This window comes from Styela clava, chromosome 6, assembly GCF_964204865.1.
Source record: "Styela clava chromosome 6, kaStyClav1.hap1.2, whole genome shotgun sequence".
NCBI lineage: Eukaryota > Metazoa > Chordata > Ascidiacea > Stolidobranchia > Styelidae > Styela > Styela clava.
This window is the reverse complement of record NC_135255.1, coordinates 13,967,721-13,986,136: the sequence shown is the minus strand read 5'-3', so window position 1 is coordinate 13,986,136 and position 18,416 is coordinate 13,967,721. Positions and strand designations below refer to the sequence as shown.

Here is an 18,416-nt window from a genome sequence, read left to right as displayed (position 1 = left end):
GAAAGTGCCGTTTCAGCAATTCGCTTCCAGAATCCCCGCGGTGACCCCTCTCGCGAAGTGGTCGCTCGTTTCTGCGTCGCCTGTTGCATTCATTGATGTCATTTATAAAGGGGAATAATTATGGACTTGTCAGGTTAGTACTGGAACGAAGCATCGATGTATTTGTTCAATTGGTTTTGTGTGTTAAGGCTATCTAGCTGCGTTGTCATATTCGTCTATCTAATTCTAGAACATTGGATCCTATCCTGCAGGGATCGGCAACCTTTTGAACTCGGCGTGCCAGTTTATGAATAATGAGCACCTTCGCGTGCCAAACATTTTTATGTGTATGGTTTGCATAGCCAACTGCCTGATTTAAATAGTAAGCGGATGAGAAACAAATTCATTTTATTGGATAACGTGCATGGAAACAAGCTTACGAGAGATTTCGGCATATGGCATTTCTACATCCGACCTGTCTTCGGACGACTTAAGTAATAGGTATTAATTGAGGCCACTCGCGATTAGTTTTGTAGCCAGAAACAATGAAATCGCGATAAATACTAAAGAAGATAAAATTTATTTTGGTACTCCCGTAGTATGTGCACCATGATGATGGACATCGGAACGTAGTGTGTGTACCAGGTTAGGGTTAGGCCATAATTTCAGGTACAAATACTACAGGAGTCATTTGGCTAGTCCCCAAACTCGTAATAGAACTGAAATAGGGAAAATTGGAATAAAATTATGCCCTAACCCAAACCTGGTACACATTTTACGTTCCGGTGTCCGCCATCTTGGTGCACATCTACGGAGCGCCTTTATTTCATCGTTTTTGTTAGTTACATGTAGCTCACGGTGGAATGATGAAAATCAGCCAGGCGCGCAGTCAGAATTTTCGAAAGGGGGTGTTTCAAAAACCGAAAATTTCCATTCCCTTATGAAACAGTCGCAGCGATTACGCACTCGTTAAAAAGGCCGAGTTTTTCAGCGTATACCAATTTTTCTCTTCAGTAAAATATTCATTTCATAACAGCTACTAGAATCTAAAACTTTCTTCTGTATTGATATAATTTTGTGCCAACGTAACTCGCGGTTACATCTTCTTGCGTCAAAATATGAACATTATTAGTCTGAAATACCACTCAATCTTTTGATGTAAAAATATGAGATAAACATGCCTAATGTCTAATTGTATTTAGTTTAGATTGATTGTATAATAACTCTCAGCCCAATTCTGGGCAAAAATAAAGTAATTATTATCGTTGTCGTGAAATAATTGTTGTGATTCAGGAAGAATAAACACCAACTAAAAGTGTTTACGGCCTAAATAACACGTCACGCTGATAAAAACAATCAGAAATTTCAGCAAAAAGCAATCGCACGCGGTATTTGCGACTTATTCAGTTTTCCGAAAATTTGAAAGGAAGGGGATGATCGAATGCTCACGATTTTGGGTACAGAATTCGGCCTCTCGTCGATTGCAGTTAAATATTGCATGTTTTTTCAATAAATTTCTCGATTTGTTATTTTTTGTTCAATTGTAGAATGTTGACGCACTATGAAAATAAATATTTGAATATGGCTCAAATCGCTTGGCGTGCCATGAGAAATCCTCTCGCGTGCCAGGGGTTGCCGATCCCTGCTATACTGTATTGACATTCATTCGTGTAATATAGCATTTTTTTCGTGCCCAACTGCCAACTCATACTGCAGATTTTCTCTTTGACCAAAACACTGCAGAACGCTCAAGTATTTTTATACTGAGAACCTCGTACATAATCGATTCTTCGATCAAAAAATGGTAAAGAAGCTTTATAGAAACTCTGCTTGCCATCCAGCCAAATTCTGTGGAAGCGCGAAGTGCAGTGGGCTTTCTGTCGCAAAATTCCGTTTTATGTTAATCCGTAATTGATGTATTGTGCTTCATACGAGATAAATTACAGAGACAATAAAGTTAACACTACGTGATTTCCTTTATTGATGCTCGCACAGTATGTGTATATTCACAATAAAACTGTGTCATTATTTTTTTTATTAATTAATCACTCAATCTCATGAAATTCATTTTCCAATAATTAGAACGGGTTAAGTAAAATACAAATATATAGTTATATCCGTTATACTAATAGTAAGAACAATTGATATTCTAACTAATTTCATATAGACGTTAGCTATGTTTTTAATACTCTCCTGTCTCTTAATTTGTCATAGTCTTGTGGTGATGGAATTTTTTTCGGGTAGTGTTATATTAAACGAATTATCTGAAATAGTTTTTCCAATGTGTATTTCAGCCTCTGTTGAATCTCCGAGTGATTTGTAAGTGAAGTCTACATCGCATTCGTCCTTGACGACTTGATCTTCTTCTTCTCGGTCGTGCCTCACTCCACACCAGAGAAATCGACGCACTTTTTTCGGCAACCATCGAAACAGTAAGTGATCAAAAATAGGTCGAATCGTTTCAGGTGGGAGTAGGGAGGGTTCTTGGTATCCTAAAAAGAGGAACCGAATATCAATGTTTAGCTTTTGATAACCCAGAATGACAATCTTTGTTGTGCCCATCGAACTGGAAATAGGCAATATAAACATATTTAGCAACTAATTAAAAATGTTTGGTTGAATGTGAATATTTTTGAAATGTTTATAATTTACTTTGTGCTCTCTGATAAATACAAAATTGCACTTTTATGTAAACATTTTACGATAGTTTCATGGGGTACTGCAAATAGTATTTCTCCTACATACACATTTAACGATTAATTACTTTCACCACTAATCGTATTATTATCTTAAGTAAACCGTAGTTTAGTGAGTTCTATTATTGACTTTTATTGCGAAGTTTTGGGTATGAATTACAGTAATGAGACGTAACACTTAAACCTAACTTTGAAGACTTATTATGAATTTTGTCAATTTTGTTACAAAACGGTTCTGTATTTTCTGTAAGTCTAAAGGCTTGTTTATTATATAAGAATGATACATCAAAATGAGGTTTAGTTACTCTAAGAATTTGCTATTTTGAAGCGCATTGCGACTATGTATAATAACATACCCGTTGCGAAGGATACCACAAGTCCAACGATAATTGTGGTGAGAAAGCCGATGATATTGTAATAAAGGTAAGATACCGAGTACAGCTCCGCTATTGGAGGTCGGACGTCCGTTGGCGTGGTTGCATTGTAGGTGACTATAGTTGTTTCGACGTACGGTGCTGTAATGGGAAGTTTATTAAGATACCGTATCTTGATCTGAAGTACTCAGCAATTGCAAAACATTTGCCTTTCTGAGTTTTGGAGGTCTATTATTTTGATTTGTGCCGCTTGCTTGACCCGACGTTCTGTACATCTTGGGTCATATTACGGGCAATTTGCCTGTGCGGTGTTGTAAGTTTAAATGACAAGTAGAATTAGTGTGTGTGGGACCGCTATTGACCGCTTTACACATTTGTTCACATGGCGTTCGATTGGTTTATGTTCCAATCCATGCATCTGGAATGAATAATTGATTAACTATTTTTTCCTGACCTGTAGATGAGGGTTCGTAGTTCTTCATATGTTATCTCCATAGGAAGTTTTTTGAAAATTGTGAACTTATAAGTATACAACTGTTATCTCAAGATTTGTGACTCACTTGAAGAAACGAATATATTGTATTGATATTTAATTGTTAACATGCATGCTCTAGAAAAACTTATTTATGTCATCATGTCAGTGCTTCATTGAGTAGCAAAAACGTTACGAACCGTATGTTGTTTCAATATCTGATATCCCACACGAAGAACTTGTCCCATTGCAATTATCAGTACATAGTGGTAATATTTGTAACATTTCGCTTGTTGGCGGATAGATAGTGCTTCCAACATACACCCAAATACACATTGCTAGCCCGGATAACAGTCCCGAAAAGGCACCCTAAAAATGAAAATACAGTCATATACACGTTCAACAATCGTGAACAAACTTTTTCGATATCAATATTTTACGACTCTATATTATATACCGAAAATCTACATGTAATATAACTTACGTACGAGTTGCACCATGGCAACAACATTCCGAGTGTGAATAACCCCGTCATCCCTCCTGCAACGATGCTGTTAATTGAGAATGCCACTTCTAATATTGTTCCCAGTTGTGATGTCAAGACTGCCATAATTGTACACAATAGCCCGTAAATTACTACCAATACCTAAAAAAAAAATAATATTTAATTATTGTTTTGTTTGTTGTACGTGTTGTAGAAGAAAAGTTCCATGTCCGAATCGTTTTGTTGTGTACAAACGTTGAGACAATTTTCTATAACGATGCTATAAATACCTCAAAATGTAATACCCTTATGTCCAGCGTTGTTTATACCCAGGAAGCTATTTAGCACATCTAAGAGTTAGTCACGTTCTTTCAATAGCAGCTAAGCAATTTAATGAAGACAAACTATGAAATAAATTAACGGAACGTACTTTAGACAAAATCAGCGTTTTCTTTCCAGATAATTTCTTAAACGGAGTTATGAAATCCTCGAGAGTGACAGTAGCCATTGCATTTGTCGCCGAGGACACTGTGCTATATGAATACATGAATACCATGTTTAGAAACATATTTTGAATTTCACTAATTAAAATGCTACGGAAACAGTTGAAAAACATATTATAGCCATTGTATATGTCGTGGAGGACACTGTGCTATATGAATACCAAGATTAGAAACATATTTTGAATTTCACTTATCAAAATGCTACGAAATCAGTTGAGAGACATATATTAATTACCTCAATGTTCCGCTAAAAGCACTACATACGAATATTCCTGGCAGTCCCGGATAGTCATGCAGTATCTCAAGCACAAAATAAGGCATAAGTTGGTCTGTTGCCCCAACCCATTGTTTTGAGTAAGGATCACACCCAGCGTAATATGCATACATAAACAGTCCAGCAAACCCGACGAGAAGTAGCACAATCCATAACCCGATGACATTGAGATGAACAGCCCTTTAAATTTAAATTGCTGTGAGAATTGAAAAAGTCTACGACTGCTGGAAACACGAAACTTTCTCCGGTATACCAAAGTTAATACTCAATGTACGGCCTCTCACATCAATGACATATAACAATATGTTATATGTCATTGCTCACATTAACACTGTAGTGGTCACATCGTTGCATTCCTTTTTAGACTATTAATTTTGATGGCTGGTGAAGTGTCTTTAACATATGTTTAAAATGCGCTTTTTTCACAGTATATATTGATTCACTTACAGCCTTGCTTGATTTTCGCTTTTGCAGCTTATATATCGTTGTGCCATAGTTTGAGTAGTTCCATATGTTCCTATCCAGTAAAGTGTTCCTCCGAGTGAAATTGTCCAGAACGTATGCCTCATTCTTGGGTCTATATCGAAGCTGAGAATTTTAAATTTAAAAAAATCTGAGACTGCAAAAAATTTAGCGGAACTTTGATCGACGAAAGTTTCGATAACTCATATTTAAACGATTTCATTGCAAATACCATGCATGTTTGTGTAAAAATACTCGTTATAACATTGTATTTTCAGGCACGCTTTGCCTACTTTTTGAACTGTATTCGCCCGCCATCTGATGCAATTTGCCACATATTATTGAATCCCCCGAGTAAAACTGATGCTCTTGCTATTACCGCGACCAGACCGATCCACATTACTAAACACTGAAATACATCAGTCCAAACAACAGCCTTCATTCCGCCAAGGGAAGTATAGAACATGCATACACCAGCTGTCAGTGCCACTGACCACCAAATCCCAAGACCCGTCACTGAAAATGAAGGAAAACAAAAATTATGGACTCGCTATTGGTATTCATATATTGCGCTCATGGTCAGTGGTAAGCATTGGCGACAAAACATTTCCATTTTTTTTTTGAAATCTTCACCACGAGATCTGAATGATTTTTAAATACCACACGGATTTTCGCGGCGAAATATGTCATTAGGTCGAATCAAATCGGAGCAACTTTATGCAAATCCTAGAATTGGCTCAAGTCGTTTCGATGGAATGACCCAACTCTGAATCAGACTCTACTCGACTTTAGGGGGACATGGATATCGAAAATTTCCGATTATTATCAAGTTCTTTTTAGTAATTCGTAATCAGAGAGTAGAGACCACGCACCCTGAGTAGCAACACCGCTGAGTTTAATTCAAATATTGGAAGAAAGTATTATCTTCACCACCAGAAGCGTCATGTTCGTTTTATATTCAGTTTTATCTATATGATTTTAATTTCTTACCTGCATTCAAAGCAAGTGAAGGTGCATATATCACTACTCCAACATATAAACTCGAGTTGATGATGTATACAGTTGTTGCAAGTAGTCTAACGGGTCTATTAAATCGTATTTCAAGGTACTGCAAAAAAATCTTTTGTGAGTATAAGTATTTGTAGTACGAAATCTTAGTCACAGATCAAAGTGCCAATACCAAATTGACTAGCCGATATGCTATTTTTTTTCTAAGGACAAATTGAAATAGTTTTGTTGGTTTGGTAACTTTGGTGATTTTATTTTGATTTGACGAGTAAAGAGTTAACATATACGGTTACTAAAATTGCTTATTTGGTATACAAAAATTCCCCTTTTTATATAGATAGGCTAAACCACATACAACGCTCTTACCTCATATGTGCTCGTAATCTTCAAACGATAGAAAATCGGTATGTATACTTCAGACATGACGATTGCCATTAGAAGAAAAGAGAGAGCATACCACCAAAACATTGTTCCGAATATATAAAATTCTGATGGCAAGCCGAGTACTGTTGAAAAATTCAATTATGAAGCCGAGAAACGCGTCCAGATTTTTTTACTTTATTTAGGAATCTTCGATTGTTACGTTGATGTATTAAGTTTAATTTCCAAGCGTTTTTATTGTAAACATGACAACAGAATACCCGGAACGTGTGCCATGCTAGAAAATACCTTTACAATGAAATATAGGCAATGGTTGCGTTCGACGTGAGTATAGTGTACCGACTGCATGAGTTTTCGTACTCTTAACTTTAAATTTAAATAAACCAAATGAGACAACTGTACCTGCTATTGCCGACATGAAACTTGCTGTCATTGATAAAGATACCGGAAAAGCCGGTAAGTTACGTCCAGCCAAGAGATAATCTTCCTTATCTTCCTCATTTGTACGTGACGTATATGCGAAATATAGGCCAATCCCTCCCGATATAACGAATAATGAACTGAATACAACATAGTCCCACGTTCCGAAAGTGTAGCATGTCTGAGATCTCACGTCTCCAATGTTGCATTCCATTTCACAGAGTTCTTGATATTGATTTTTTTCACTGCATCGGTGTCTACGGCACTAATCATATAACAGCATTCACTGTCCGATGCGGTATTTAACGAGCAGGCGTGTTGCTATTGTCAATATTGGCTTGAACACTGTGAACTTATACGAGAAAATAAATTGTCGTTTTGTGTTTGTAGATTCGATTCTGAGGTTTCAAATACATCTAATCAATTATGCTTCGTGAATGTGAGTCAATCATATGCTCCCTCGCTTGAAGCTTTGGTTCCATAACGTGAGCCCAAACAATTGAAGTGTCCTGGAGAAAATATAGTCATATACTTATGACAAATATTACCTATATTATTTTGCACAGGTCTGCTCCACTTTTCGTATTCCACCGAACCCAACATTTAATAAAAAGTGTTTTTCATTTGAAAAATCTTGTAAATTGGATCGGGAAGAGATATAACTAGAATAGTGGATGAGGGTGTCGCCTTAGATGTAATAAATCTGGAGATATCATGATTTCAATTAACCACAAAAAATTGTGACTTTGTTTTGGAAATGGATTGCCAACGATCAAAAAAAATCTTCTGCATTCTAAATGTGAGACTTTAAAAGAATATGCGCCATGGAGAACCCTGAAGTTTTTATCCCCATTTTAACTTTGTTGAAAACCCATTTCCTCGCTACTGCATAGAATATCGTCGATTTTTGCTCAGATCAAAATGGATACCTCTGGTGTTGCAAAAAAAAAGGACCTCTAAAAAATTTGAATATTTTTTGGCGCTCCCGAAGTATGTGCACCAGGATGGCGCACAACCTGTATATAGTAGCTGTACCAGGTTAGGGTTCAATTTTTTGGAGATATCGGCACTGTGCAGGTATACTCGGTTCCAATGTGTATTTTTACGACTATGGATCTTATGGCTTTGAATTTTTTTTATATTTATGCTATTTGCAATGATGCGTTTTGCAAACAGAAAGGGCATAGTGATCGGTCAGCGATTAGTGCTTTGAAATTTTAACCACCTTCTGACTAGCGCAACACTATATGACCGAAAAAAAAATAAGGAAAAGTCATGAAACCAGAATGTTGCAGTGTTTCCGAAGATGAAAAATTGAAAACCAATGACAAGCTGAAAATTAAAAAAACGTGGTTCTAACTGCTGGGTGAATTGGTTTTAAAAAAGCTGAAATATAGAAAGAATGGATAAATTCACGACGGCACACTAAGAAGCTAAACGTTAAAAGAAGTTGTTGATATTTTCTTTTCGATAGAATGAGGTGGTTGAAATCTAAACGAATAAAGTCACAGGAATTTCTTCCGATGGACCTAGGTGATTAGGTCACTAAACGTCTGAAATCTATGAAGAAATGGCTTTAATTACTTCAGACGTAGGGAAGTATTTGAAGTTGCTGAATGCTCTTACGACGGAATGGGGTGCTTGGAAGCACTAGACTAGAAGGCTACAATCTAAAAAAAACGAGACTTAAATATATGAACACAAAAGCCAAAACGAGGTAGTACGGGTATGCAATCTGTTACTGTAAACTACCGGTACCGAAATCTTTACGACTCCTCCCTAACGCAAACGTTGAACTGCCACAAGGTGCCAATTTTGATGACGTCATCGCACACAAAAAAGTAATTCACAGAGCCCACAGAAAATTTTAAAATAAATAAACGGAATAGCAAGAAAAAGATCTTTAATTAAACACTGAAAATTTCAAAGCAATTGGTCTAGCTAGACTCTAGGACCAGGGGTGGGCACAAAAATATTATCAAAATACCACGAACAGAAAAGAAATTTACACAAGAGTCTAATAACAATAAATAGATAAATAAGGCAGCTATGCTCAAATATATGCACAATTTGAGCTCATTTAATTTGTGTTTCCTTATTGCTGATTTACGAGGGTAGTCTCGTAAGAAGTTTTCATGATTCGTTTCATGGTGCCGTTTAACATTGCTGACTTTATTCTGATTATTCTGACTTAGTAGCTTATGGCAGATTAACCACAAGAGTTAATTCTCCTGACTGGTAAATGCGTATTCTTTCTTCTTCCCACCCTGACTTGACAACTCTGTTTTCATCTCCGTACTTTCCTTTCTTAATTGAGGACATATCGCAGAGTAACTCAGACTAACTAACCGCAATCAAGCTGCAATACCGCCGACGCATCAATAAACATTGACCATCGCGACGAAAGATTTGCTGACTTGACTGACTTAAATTCAAAATTCAACGCTACAGCGATTTTCATACTAAAAAATTGTCTTAATCATTGACGAAAACTTCTTTACGACTTTTAATAAATTAAAAAAGTTCACATTAAAGTTTTTCTCTTAGTTAAAATTTTGATAATAATTTATGTTAGCGAGAAGAGCCGCACAAAAAGTCTGGCGAGCCGCATGCATTTTTTTTTGTCTTACGGATATTTGAACCAATACTAACCCTGACCTATGGGTTTTAGCACCCGCATATAGATTGAACCCGCGGATTTTAGAGGATGTATTATTCGGAACTTACCGTATATTGCTGTTTGATGAGTTATTTTTTTGAAACGATATAAATGTCGTTTATTCACCCATATTGGTCGTTGATACACTAGATTTCTCAATGTTTATGAATGCCTCATTAGAAAAGGGTCTCCTTAGGTCTTCATATCCTATATTTTTTTAGTAGCCAATATCCCGCTTAAGTTTGCATTTCGTCGTTGATCCGTCGTTTATAACCCATTCGCTGTCTTTTTCTGTAACTTGTAAGTTAAATATATAGGTTGAATATATATAGTTGAGCAAATTTGTCTCTTTTCGGCGTTATTCGCTGATATATCACTTACGATCAATGCATTTATTATTTTATTGTTTATACGCTTTGATTCCAATTGTAATTAACACAGAAATTCATTGTTCAATGTTCACAGAAACATAATGTGAAAATCTCTATTTTTAATTAAACGGATGAAAAAGTAATATCTTTATTATTCTTCGGAGATACGCATTGCCTTTAGGACTTATGAAGGTAAACGTTACTCCAGCTATTTTAGTACTGAAAAAATATCTTTGCTTGGTGAATGTAATAATAAATGGGTTGGCAACTACAGCGCGAGCAGAAAAGTTTCACGTGGGTATTCATACTTGCTGGCTTAGTTAGAATAAGCAGAATAGGTTAAAACGTTACTTTTGCTTTCTCTAATTAATGACCTAACTTTTTAAATTTTGCCCACTAAATTGGATCTATAAAGCTGTGCTTGTGATATTCGGCCCTTCGTTAGGTAGTTGGAACGCTTTGTTGCTGTAGCCATATTCGGGTCCAGAATAACCGTTTGTTTTATTTTCATATTCGTTTCCATTCTTCTCTCCCCCGGGAATAAAGTCAACATTATCTCCTTTATACCGATATGAATTTCCTTCATCTTGCTTTGTATCACGGATAGTTTCGAACCCATACGACATATCACCGATATAATCCTTGTCATCATTGTTTTCGCCATGACGAACTCCGCACCAAAGCCATCTTCTAACTTTTTTAGGTAACCACATAAATACAGGATGATCGAAAAATCTATAAACCGTTCCGGGTGGCAGCTTGGATGGGTGTTGGTATCCTAGAATGTAACATGTAACAGGTATTGATTGCATTGTAGCGAATTACACCATCGCGATTTACGAAAAGCACACTTAAGATCTTACCAGTTAGAAATGATGTGAGTAATCCGATGACGATCGTGACACAGAATCCAAGTACTGGATAGTAAGCGTATGACAGTGAATAGAATGCTGCGATAGGTGGAGGTTCTACTGTTGGACCAACTGTTGTTGTGAACGGTGGTAGAGCTATATGAAAAGTTTAAAGATGTATGTTTATTGAAAACCAATTGTACAAATAGATCGCTTTGTTTGTTGTGAGTTTTCGTGTGGACCATTCGATATCCATTCTGTCCACTAACATCAAGATGTGAGGATTCGCTATTAGGCTATTATTTTTATTTTTTATAAATTGTACCTATCTTAATTCATTGGAATACTTTTTTAATGGAATTTGGAAACATTTCACAGCGTCACGCTTGTTAGCGATCTTTTCAGAAACTAGGCGGCTGTCTAAGGCTTCACCGTGCTGGGGACAAACCGTCACCTTCGTGTCGACATATTTAACTATGTCCATGAGGAATATGATTAAGTTTGGTTCATTGTGATGACGACTTCTTTTATTATTATTTTACTTGTCATTTCCATGGTTTCATTGAATCCACATGACATATCTGCCGTAGTATTACACATATTTGTACAAAGTGGTAAAACTCCTCTTTTCTCTGCTGAAGGTGGATATATTGTACTTCCAACATACACCCAAGAAGAAAATCCCAAACCGCAGATGACACCAACGAAGGCTCCCTGAAATATATAGTTTTACCATTCGTTTTATTTTTTTATACTCTTACCTCGGGATAGTTTCTTTTAAGCATCGCTAGCTCATTTTGCTGTGTGATTAGCTTTTCGCTCTTTCTTAATTGGTTCTTTTATGTCTATTGACTATTCAGACACGAAATAGAATTATACACACGTCGGCGGCTTTTTACGGTTTCTATTTTACTGCTTGTGAATTTTTTTAATTAACAATATATACAAGGTCACCGCCAAAGTAGAACGTTTTGTAAATAAATTTACGATTAGGATATTGTCACAAAAGTTGTTAATGGCTTGTTAAACTTACGATCGAGTTACTCCATGGCAGTATCATGCCAAGTGTGAACAATCCCACCATCGGTCCGCCCACTATTCCATTGATACTCAAAGCAGCTTGTAGTACTCCTCCTAGTTGCGATGCCAGAACTGCCATTGCCATGCAAATCGCACCATATATCACAACAAATATCTGAAGAACGGATAGCACTTCTTAATTTACTTTCACTTCTCTCTAACTTTTGATGGCTATTATTAGTTGAGAAATTAATATGATAAAAATCGGGCAATGTCCAGTTTTCAAAAATGGTGCTCGTGGCGCCCACTGTATTTATTTGGGACATCACAACAAATTAGGTTATAAATGTATAAAAAGTTGCTTCTAAAACGCTTGCTAAAAGATTGCATAGTTTAAAAATTTCCTGTAAGAAGTTGCCGAATGTCCCAATGTCTAATACTATAGTTTGCCAACACAACATTAGCAATCACTTACTTTGGACAGAATAATAGTTGTTCTTGGACTAAGACTTTTCAAAGGTTTTATGTAATCTTCAGTTGTCACCGTAGACATTGCATTGATGCCTGTAGAGACAGTACTGAAAACACAGTAACTTGGGTTATATAATATGTACTTCGATTTAATGAAGGAACTATGGGCCTTTATAAATGATGATAGAAGTACATTCGAAGAAAAATTATGGAGAGAATATGGGTGTACTCCTAAAACTTTATTCCGAAAAAGTAATATTTACCTCAAAGTCCCACTGAAAGCACTGCAGACATAGATACCTGGCAACCCAGGATAATCGTGCAATAGCTCTAGAACAAAATAGGGCATGAGCTGATCTGTCGCACCCACCCATTCTTTAGAATATGGGTCACAACTGGCATAGTAAGCGTACATTGTGAGGCCAGATAGACCGGTCAGTATTAGGATTATGTAAAGTCCAATGACGTTCAGCAGCACAGCTCTGAATAAAAAGTGAATATGAACATGATTAGATTTGTCTCAGAAAAACTTGTTTGAAATTTTACCATTTTAATAAAACTTTGAGATAGTCATGCACGGTGTATCTAAATTGAAATTTTTGTAGATTAATTGGAGTATATTTGGGAACCAATAATTTATGCCTATGAAATAATTTGAATTCAGACGACGTTGAAGGGAATCATCCGATTATCTTGATTTATGCTAGACTATAGGCTTTAGAATTGAAATCGAGATATCATATCTACTGGTGCCCTCAATCACATTTTCTACGTAAATTAAAGTACATCAACATTGCAAGTCACGATTTAAGTTTGATGGTTAATTTGCTGAAAGATAATTGCAAGAGTACTACAGTTACATAACTTACACTTGTGCGTGTTTTTCACTTTTGCAACTAATGTAACGTTGTACCATTGACTGCGTTGTGCCATATGTACCAGTCCATAGAAATGTTCCTCCGATCGTAATTGTCCAGAAAGTATGACGTATTGTGGGGTCAAATGAGAATCTGCAATTTGTTAGGCATTTCACCTTTTTCAGTTATGTAGAAAATTTGTCACTGAATCATGCGTCAACGTTCTGCAAGTTTATATGACACGAAATCGATCTATAGATCGTTTTGGTATTATGTTTCTTGTTGGAATTCTTTTTCGTGTTGTTATATAAGAATCGCTTTTCTCCTCAAGTACTGGACCAATCGCTTTGAAATTTATTAGTTTAAAGATTTTTGTTGTCGCTAGAAGGCTATTGTTACGGTGAAACGCTTCTGTTTTTCTTTTTAAGACTGGATCAATTACTTTGAAATATTTAATCTTTAAAGACTTTTGATGTCGCTAGAATGCTATTAATTTATTTATTTCAAAATTTTTTGTGATCTTCATGGAATTTGTTTTTTTTGTGTGTGATGAAGTCATCAAAATAAAAAATTGCGCACCTTGTGTCGGTTCCGTGTTCGAGATCGTTGCGATGTTGTGGTCATTCGAAGTCGCGATTGAATACCCTTAATATTTCGTTTTGGTTTACGTGTCCAAACATTTAGCATTGCTTACTTGTATAACGACACAATAATACGTTTATATTACTCTGTTTTTATACTTATTGTATTCTATTCTTCCTCCTTCTGATGCTATGTTCCAAATATTCCCGAATCCTCCCATAACAATACTCCCTCTGATTAAAATTGCGATGAATCCGATCCACATAACCATGCATTGAAAAACATCTGTCCATACTACTGCTTTCAATCCTCCTAGTGTCGTATAAAACGTACACACTACTGCAGTCAACGCTACCGACCACCATACTCCCAATCCAGTAACTGAAACAAGTGTATATATATAATATATGTTTACTACCTTATGGCAAGATCATGCGAGCGTGCCTTGTCTATGGCCTTTCACTGCTTGTATTAAAATGCAATAAACAATATCCATTTTTTCTGACGAAATTCTGGATATGCCACAAGTTTGTGTTATAGTTTGTTTCAATTTCCGGTGTTCAATATTTAAATATTAGTCATTCGACGTCTAGTCTCGTTGACTACTGTATGCTTGCTTCCCAGTTTTATTTATTTGTACACATTACATTTATTTGCTTATCATTTTATTTTTGCTTGTTGTGTACCTATCACATATTGTGACAAATATTTTAAATTGAATTACCTTCATTGAGTGCTAATGCAGGGGCATATATACATATACCAACGTATAGCACAGTGTTAACAATGAATACTGTTGTTGCTAAAATTCGTACAGGCCTGCTGAACCGTTTTTCCAAGTACTGAAATGCCAATATAAAACGCTGTTTTATAAGGAAATAAATCTTTTTGTGTAATGTACAAGTAGATTGACTAGATTCCCAAACTATTTTTTGCATTTTCCCCGAACATTTATTTCTTTATTGCTTACCTCATAAGTACTGGTTATTCCGAGACGGTAAAATATTGGAATATAAATCTGTGACACAATGATACCAACCATTGTGTAGGATATAGCGTACCACCAAAACATTGTTCCATAAATGTAGAATTCTGCTGGTGTTCCAAGAACTGAAAAACATTTTGTGCCTCATGTAATTGAACAAAACTGAATTGCTGTAGTTGGATGCTGCCACGTATTTGCTGTGGGTAGTTTCATAGAGAAAGATTATCATATATTGTTCTTGTGTATTGATAAAATTATTCAAAAAAAAAAAAAATACTAATCTCAATGCAAAATCACAGAGACCTGCATTAATCGCGAATAACACATTGGAAAGCAAATACTGATTTTTGCTATATACCTGTAATCGCTGACATGAAACTTGAAGTCAGTGATAATGATACGGGAATTGCAGACAAGCTTCTGCCTCCGAGCAAATAATCATCTTCGTCTTCTGTTTTGTTCCTTGATCGATATGCAAAAAACACTCCAATGGACGCCGAAACAACAAACAACATTCCGAATACGACATAATCCCAAGAAGCGAAATCGTAACAAAGTTGAGCTCTACTTTCACCATATTGACAAGATCCAGTATCGGAAGACATTTTAATTATTCACAGTGTTCACTGAAGCAAAATCGGTTAAATTTTCGGTTTGATCACTATTGGCAAATTTGTTTGCTACTATTTGTTAATACTGACGGAATATATATATATATATATATCAGTATTCATTAATTTGTCCCAACTGACTCTGATGTCATCTAACATCCCCCTTACAAAGAAGTTGAAATTACATACAGTATTACCGTGAATATATATACCATTCTGTAATATTTACTTGAAATTTCTCTTTTGTATCATGCATACTGAACTCTTTGGCAAATATTAGTTTGCCTGTACGTGGCCTTGGTGATTTTTCACTGTTATTCTACCGGGCGTTCTGGCTTTCGCAGATTTGCTTTCCTCAAATCCGATCCCTCTGCGATTACATTAGTGATAAAAACTAAAAAACAAATGTATTGTATCTAGGCTGAAACTGACTAATAATATTTATAATAATCCCCTCGCTTGTTTTCTGAAGGTAGAAACATGTCAGGACGTTGTAAAGCAAACATTTTCACTGGGAATGACGTATTTTTGTTTGCTGCGATACCAAATATCAGCTGACTTACCGGAATATGTGTCTAAGCCAGCTCCGAGGTAAATCTACCTCCAGCCAGCCAATCATTATCTACTACACAAAACAATGCTTAACAAATATTTGGATTGAAAATATACAGTTAGAATAAATTTTGGAGTTTACTGAACTATAATTTAGGCAACGCCGTTGAAATGGTACATCACTTCCAAGCGTGGTCAGCAGATGTAATGATAATCAGTACTCTATCAGCGATACAAACATATGGTACATCTACCATTGAATTTACTGAATTATAAAAAAAGCTCAATTGTTTACTGAATTATATGCTAAATTTACTGTAATTAGTTATTGATTTTATTGTACAAATATAAAAGTCTCGATTTATCTTATCTAGGACGTAATATGTTGTAAAATTTTACCTAATTTGTTCCCAAAATTATTGCATTTTTTTTAACTAGCTCTTCACTTTGTAACTGGTGTACTGTTGGTTGATTTAACGCTTTTCCCGTTGGTATAAGCAGCTAGAATGAATATTTCAAACGTATTCATGGGTATAAAATATTTGACGCTCCAGAAGTATGTGTACCGATATGGAGGTAACTAATTTTGTTCGCCTACTTTACATCAAGTTGTGTAAAGGGCCTGAAGCCATGGGAAGGAGGTATATTCATCTCGCTAACATAGAAAGTCCCCGAACTCGTAATAGAATTAAAATTAAGAAAATCAGAATAAAATTATGGCCTAACCCTAACCTGGCACACATACTAAGGGAGTACCAAATATTTCATAGCTATTTTTCAACATTATTTCGAGTCCATTAGTTTCGGTTTCAACAGATTTTCCATCTTGTTTGCGATAGTCGCCGGGAAATTTACACTTTCCATGTTTCGATCGAATTCCTTTAAATTTTCAAGTCTGTTTGCTTTCTTGTCATTGGTCAAACAACATCCTGATAAGACCGTAATTTAATGTACTGTTCATATCATACATATTCTGATACTAGCGAAGTGCCAAACTTCTATTGAATTCATAGCAATATTTTTTTCAAGTTCCAAGATATATGTTCCGTAAGTTACGATTAAATAGACCTAAAGTGCGGAAAACTTGACGTTGTAAGACTTGAGTACGGGAATGGTTTATTATTTATAGCTTTCTAACAAATGCCTTCTTACTTTAGAATTTTTTGTTGTGTAAAGCTGTATTCTTTAGTATTTTTGCACTATCATCATCTGCACTGCTTGTCATGACAACCAAATTAAATAAAGTGCGTTGTAACTCAAGAAAAACCAATTGACTTTGCATTCATAGAATTTGACCCATTCAAAGATATTTGTTCTTGTGAGTTTATTTTAGAATTATCAGGTTCATTTTATTTGTATTATGACTTGCTTTCTTTTTGTTACGGAATATCCTGTTTCGTAATCAATATTGTTTAGAGCCACTGTATGTTCCATCCAGATGAAAGTTCAAACTCACCCGTGTTTTCTATAATTTCATCACCTTAAAAGACATGCCATAGAATAGGTATATTTCGTCCTTTGCCAAGGGAGTTTTGGTGCAAAGAAGGCCTGTTATTGATCCATTCACAGAAGTCACCCGAATTTCTGGCTTTCCTATTTCAATAATTTTTCTAATAACTTTGACTTTGTGTATATATATCACAGAAATATTATAGTCTAGCACAGGGCTACTCAACTGGCGGACCGCGGTCCGAATCCGGACTTTTCGAGTATTACATTCGGACCGCACCTAATTCTTTAGGTTGGATCATTATCCCCACTTTTGAAGTTTCATTTTATAAAATGACTTTTGTTGTTTGAATATATATGAATAGAACTATAAAACAATAAAAAACAATCTTGATTAGCTGATAATCATTAGCCGGTGGAGAAAATGTGCGCGTTCAGGGATGCTGAAATATAATTTCTGGAAACACCGGACCCAAATAATTTTGAAGCTTTGTATGCGGATCTTCGGTAAAAATAGTTGAGTAGCCCTGGTTCTAGCATTTACAATCTTCTTCAAAAGCTATAGATTATTACATTAGTGCTGAAGCCGAATGAAGTTACAATTTCAACACTGGATATCGAAGAAAATTCACTAATATATATTCGTCACAAACCTATCTTATATTAGAAATGCTGTCGATGTATGCCCGATGGCAAAGTCTATCAAACAATAAAGACTTGTTTATTCAATGTGTGATTTTGATCACTCATTGCCTGCTTTTTCGCCAACGATTGTTTGCTCCTTGTAATCATTTTATTTACTTTTGCTGTTTTGCTGCTATTAGATGCCCGTGGTCCGAGTATTGACTGATTGCCTGGAACTTAAAATAACGATCCTTTTTGTTGATTACTAACAATTTTACATTCATTTGATGCATTGTGCTTGACATCAGTGCCAGATATGGTTCTCATCACA

At 35.7% G+C, this 18,416-nt stretch overlaps 3 protein-coding genes across 4 annotated transcripts in view; 1 reads left to right on the top strand and 2 right to left on the bottom strand.

Moving 5' to 3' along the window:
* The first annotated feature begins 27 nt into the window (after positions 1-27).
* LOC120331002 (uncharacterized) overlaps positions 28-18,416 on the top strand; it is a 141,389-nt gene continuing 123,000 nt past the window's right edge. The window contains exons 1-2 of the mRNA XM_039398016.2: positions 28-133; positions 2,274-2,411. The gene's annotated coding sequence lies outside the window, so the exon portion shown is untranslated. The remainder of the gene's footprint in view (positions 134-2,273; positions 2,412-18,416) is intronic.
* On the bottom strand, positions 1,605-7,611 carry LOC120330998 (sodium-coupled monocarboxylate transporter 2-like). The gene is made up of 11 exons (XM_039398011.2): positions 7,036-7,611; positions 6,619-6,758; positions 6,235-6,352; positions 5,538-5,760; positions 5,230-5,370; positions 4,744-4,962; positions 4,436-4,538; positions 4,006-4,167; positions 3,722-3,890; positions 3,032-3,190; positions 1,605-2,471 (listed from the first exon to the last, which is right to left on the bottom strand). Exons 1-11 carry the CDS (start codon positions 7,265-7,267, stop codon positions 2,188-2,190), a joined length of 1,950 nt encoding a protein of 649 aa, XP_039253945.2. The 5' UTR covers positions 7,268-7,611; the 3' UTR covers positions 1,605-2,187.
* Positions 10,100-17,321, bottom strand: LOC120330997 (sodium-coupled monocarboxylate transporter 1-like). 2 transcript variants are annotated; one of them, XM_039398010.2, is made up of 12 exons: positions 15,690-17,321; positions 15,208-15,475; positions 14,835-14,974; positions 14,589-14,706; positions 14,023-14,245; positions 13,295-13,435; positions 12,689-12,907; positions 12,430-12,532; positions 11,968-12,129; positions 11,477-11,648; positions 10,947-11,090; positions 10,100-10,861 (listed from the first exon to the last, which is right to left on the bottom strand). In XM_039398010.2, exons 2-12 carry the CDS (start codon positions 15,452-15,454, stop codon positions 10,491-10,493), a joined length of 2,040 nt encoding a protein of 679 aa, XP_039253944.2. In that variant the 5' UTR covers positions 15,455-15,475; positions 15,690-17,321; the 3' UTR covers positions 10,100-10,490. The 2 variants fall into 2 exon arrangements, with proteins under 2 accessions (XP_039253944.2, XP_077969919.1); XM_078113793.1 differs by lacking the exon at positions 15,690-17,321 and having other exon boundaries at positions 15,208-15,653.